Below are 4,842 nucleotides of genomic sequence, written 5' to 3'. Positions count from 1 at the left end.
GAATGCATACTTATCTGGTAAGAACCACAAAATTTAGAGAGGCAGAGAAATATAATGATATCAAAGGTTTGATATAATGATATTGAAGCTACAGACCAGGATAGGGAAATGGAGTAGCTCTGAAATCACCAAGGCTTTTTTCTCTTTTCCTGAAATTTGAATTTGTTACATGGTAGCAACACTTCTTGGACGGATATCATCAAAAGTCAACCATTTTACTCTCCTCACAACAAGAAAGGACATCATTACTCATAATGAAATTCGAGAGGATTGCTGGCCCAATATTCCAATGGAAAGAGACAAAATTCATAAAGATAATGAGAAATCTCCCAAGGAGTACTTTAGGACACCCATGACACATTCAGCATTTGCCAAATTGCCATTATTATAAACCAGAAACTCTGGTTTACCATAAAAACATAATTTTGGCATCATCATACAAAAGAGATTGATCTAAGTGCCTGATTAATTTCATCATATAATACCAAAGAGTAAGTTTTAAAAAAATATCTATTGTTATTTGGCAGTGCCCATTATGTATAACCCAATGCTGCCAGGAAAACTGAATAAAAAAAAATGGGGAAAATGCTGTGCTCATTTTTTATATTTTTTTGTGAAATGTCTCTGCACATAGATGGCTCTTCTAGAGCTTATCCACACAGGAGTTAATTAGTAGACCTTGTGACCTTACCTGATTTCACCTTTCCTTGAATTGATGGGAAAAATTTATTTTTTACTACTGCTATGAATATCGATGGTGTTATTTTTATGATAAACATTATAATTACTATAAAGTTATAAACATTAGTAACAGCAAAATAAGATAACATAAAATATATTCGTAGATCAAAGAAAAGGGTAACCAGGCGATTGGCTCATTGGTTACTTAGTACAAGTACTATGTGTTAAAACAATTAAACAAGTAAACTCTCAGTGGGCATGGCATACACGTACACGTCATGCCCGTCGGCAATGGATTAAATATGCAATATGTACAATTTTAATACATTAGCGCCAGATGCATGCACTGTTCATCTTATTTTTGCCTTGTGAATTAGCTTTGCAGAGATAGCTCTACAAGCATTTAGACACAAAAGAGTCATTTATCAATTCCTACCTAACATCACTTGATTGCCCATTTTTCTAGTACTTGTTTCTAGTACTGTTACTACTAATATTGAACTAATACTGAAAAGTTCTCATGTTTACTAAAGTGCACAGCTGACTTGAAGCATGGGTCAGTTGTACTTTATGTGATAAGATTTATATGTTAATATTATTTGTTATGGCCTAGAATCTCAGAGACTGAACTTTTTCTAATACAACTAGAGCATTACAGATATCTGCAAATCTTAATCAACAAAAATACAACTCACCATTAAACTTCCACTGAAATATTCTACTATTTTCAGATCCAATTAGCACTACTTCTAAATTTTAAGAAGCAATAATGCAAAGCAAAGTTCCCTTATATATTAAACAAACGGCTATCTTACTCTGGTTTTCAAGAAGAGTGTTCTGCTTCTTCAGATCGTCAATGTCCTGCTGGTGAGCAGAGTTCTTCTGTCTCATGAACTCAATGTAATCGGCAGCTTTCTTCAATATTTGTGCACGGCTGGCCTGCGAAGACTACTTTCATTAGTGAAAACCAACCATTCTTCTGACCAACGTCTAATTCAGTCAAATAATAACACACACAATCACTCAAACATTCACTTTCTTTAAGAGACCTAGGATGCTGCAAGGATGTTACCAATTTGTCACTCGATCGAGGTGAAGACATGTTAATGAACAAAACTTCAACCACAGACTGGAGATCATCATGTCTAATGCAGTTTTGTTACAAAACACATTTTCTATATAAGACATGAACTTATTTTATTTATAATTAAATATAAAATAATAAGGCTGATTCAGTGCCCTGTAGTAAACATCAAGATAAGCAGTAATAGCTAGTTAAACTGGACATTAGAAAAGACTAACACAAATTCATAATCACAGTACTGACCCCTGAAAATTAAGTATTCCCAATACTACACATTACTCCACCACTAAAAACTCTATGCTTTTCTACGGCCAACTTCTCATGCTTCCCACACTAATGCCAAATGCTGATGCCAACTAAGCCTAAAACATGGCATGCACTACATCACATGTATTCATTCCTTCCATTCTCATTCCACCTATAATTGTCTTGCCCACCTTCTCTCCGTGCAGAGAAGGCACAGAATCTCTCAAGGAACAAAAGGAATCCTTGATGTGATCGCGGCGTTTCCTCTCGAGGGCATTGTGGTGAGCCCTCTTCTCCGCCTGCGATGCAAACTGGAACTCCCCGCGCGTGCCCCCCTGCAGTGACTCATCATCCTGCGTGAAAGACAATGGATTATTTTTATCTGTCCCCTTTCATTCATTCAAACAGTAACTACTTAATACTGGAGAGCATACACAGAAAGAGGATCTTTTTCTTAAAGAATATTAGAGGAAAAAACAAACAAACTATCATGTGATGACTGATTAAGATGACTTGCTTAGTTTTCCTTTTGTACAAGAATACTGGGAAAAACCCTGAAAACTTAGACCTTATTCTAGATACATAGAAATATGTTGTATCCTCATACAGATTGTGATAAACAGAAAACATATGGAGGACCACCAATTTGAATCAAACTTTATGAAGATTTTTGAGATAACAAATTCTTTACAATAAATTTTTGTAGACATCCACAGTGCCTTTTATAGTCATTTTACATGCAATCACATGTCTTATGTTCAAGCTAAATTTACATAATAGTTGCTATCATTGGTTGGAAAGCCTGAAAATGAAACTTACTAATTAAGATTTTATATGGTTGAAGTTTCTTTAGTTTTGAATAAGACAGTGCAAAGATGATAAAAAAAAAAAGAAATTTGGCCATAAATAACAACCAAAATAAGACTATTAGATATCAAAGAAATCTGCAGAAAATAGATATAAGGCCATATCTGATACAGACAGACAAACCTACACCAAGTACATTCTGGGAATAAAGAGTTTGGAGACCTCTAAGAAGAAGTCAGGCCAAACTCTATTTTGCAAAATGTATGAGGGAGAGGTTTGTTGCCTTCTCCTCAGCATGAAGTATGGCGACCAAGGCATCTCATCAGATGATCCTGTTCCATACAATGTCATACATGAAAAAAAATCTAGTCTACCAATATTCTAGTTATATACTCAGGTTTCTTCTTCACTTGACTTTTCATTTCCCTGTACGTAAATTTTACCACAGATATACATGGTCATACTAGAAAAGGGTTATGGGAATCTGTTCCTTCTTAAAGTGCAAACTGTGACGCTGGTAATTCTTTACAGTACAAATGCACTTGCCACAGACTAAGTACCAGTCTCCATATCACAGAATTTAGTAAACCCATTACTACCAAGCCACAGTTACAGCCATTAAAACAAATCAATTGATCGGCCGGGTACAGCTATGCGCGTGGCGACATGCTAGAGTACGTCAAGCAGGAAGTTCCGCTACGTGTAGACGACTCAGAAATCACCCGAGTCTACGAAGCCGAGAGATTTCTAACAGCGTCATCTAAGGGTTAACAATCTAAGTCGTCTTCGGGTACTGCCTGAGCACTTGGGCATTGAGCAGTGCTTTCCGTGACCTTCTCCCTTTACTTGTGGTGCTATCTTCCGTGTCTGCTGATTACTTCCTGTACCGACAACTTCATAATTTTGTCCAAGAGAATCATCATCAACTTGCCCTAGCTTAGTGCGTAAAGATTAACCATACAGTTAACCACGAAGTTAAATGCACTCGAATTCAAAATGAAGAAAATAACTACTTACAGACAATTATTGCAACATAAAAGCATATACATATAATCTTCCCAACCTTACATTTATTTACATTTACTGTTACTTGTTATATTTTGAATAAACCTTTTCTCATCTAGAATGGCAGGTGTGGAGTGAATAGTTCAAATACGGTCAATATACACAAAGATAGAGTTCTCTTACAATAATGAAAACAGAAAATAAGGTTGAATTATAGTTGACGTCACTGAAAACTAAAAACTTTACGAGCTTTCACTGTCCTTATATCCAATTCAAATAAACCCTTTTCCTTATATACACAACCAGAAACGACCACACACCGACCTAATTATGAAAAGAAAAAAAAAATACTAATAAAAAAATATAAATACTACATGAAACACAACCAAAGTAACCCATTATTATTATTATTATTTCAATAAAAACAAAAAATCTAAACAGAGCCCCCTTTTAAAAATTTACTTAAAAAGACGTTTCCCTCACTCACATCACTCTCAATGTCGATATCCCTCTCTTCATCGCTCATTTTCCCAATTCATCCCCGAAATTGGCAGAAATTCGTGAAAATCTCGGGCTCTGCGTCGCTCGTCCTCACGGGATCAATATGGCCGTGGGGGGTGTGCGTTCGAGCTCGGCGGAAAATAATATCTTGTGGGTTTTACTGTTCTCGGGTTCGGTTTCTTTATTTTCTTGTGTAAATTAGGTTGGAGGGGAAAGTATTGCTTGTGTTGTGGTTATTTAATGTCTGTGTTTGATGTGGGAGGTGTGCGTTCGAGGTGCGTTGAAAATAATATCTTGTGTATTTTACTGTTCTTGGGGATTATTTTCTTTGTTTTCTTGTGTAAACTAGGTTGGAAAAAATGATGTTTGTGTCGTAGCTATTTGATATCTGTGTTTATTTTTTGTGAGATATGTGTCGGGATGGGAGGTATAGTATTAAGTTCCAATATTTTTTTTTGTTTTCTTATTCTTCTCCTATAGCTTCGCTTTAAGATTTTTTTCTTTTCTTTTCTTTATTT

At 35.6% G+C, this 4,842-nt stretch overlaps 1 protein-coding gene across 4 annotated transcripts in view; it reads right to left on the bottom strand.

The window, feature by feature from the left end:
• Positions 1-4,457, bottom strand: part of LOC125032757 (protein max-like) — a 15,866-nt gene extending 11,409 nt beyond the window's left edge. For 2 of the 4 annotated variants that reach the window (XM_047624077.1, XM_047624079.1), the window contains exons 1-3: positions 4,311-4,457; positions 2,203-2,364; positions 1,497-1,629 (exon numbers count right to left, since the gene is read on the bottom strand). In XM_047624077.1, the coding sequence (XP_047480033.1) occupies positions 1,497-1,629; positions 2,203-2,364; positions 4,311-4,349 (334 nt within the window). In that variant the 5' untranslated portion in view covers positions 4,350-4,457. The remainder of the gene's footprint in view (positions 1-1,496; positions 1,630-2,202; positions 2,365-4,310) is intronic. The other 2 variants (XM_047624078.1, XM_047624080.1) reach the window with 1 other exon arrangement.
• Between the last annotated feature and the right edge of the window lie 385 nt (positions 4,458-4,842).

This window comes from Penaeus chinensis, chromosome 15, assembly GCF_019202785.1.
Source record: "Penaeus chinensis breed Huanghai No. 1 chromosome 15, ASM1920278v2, whole genome shotgun sequence".
Classification (NCBI taxonomy): Eukaryota; Metazoa; Arthropoda; class Malacostraca; order Decapoda; family Penaeidae; genus Penaeus; species Penaeus chinensis.
Note: the sequence above shows the minus strand (reverse complement) of the source record. Positions and strands in the feature narration are given on the sequence as shown.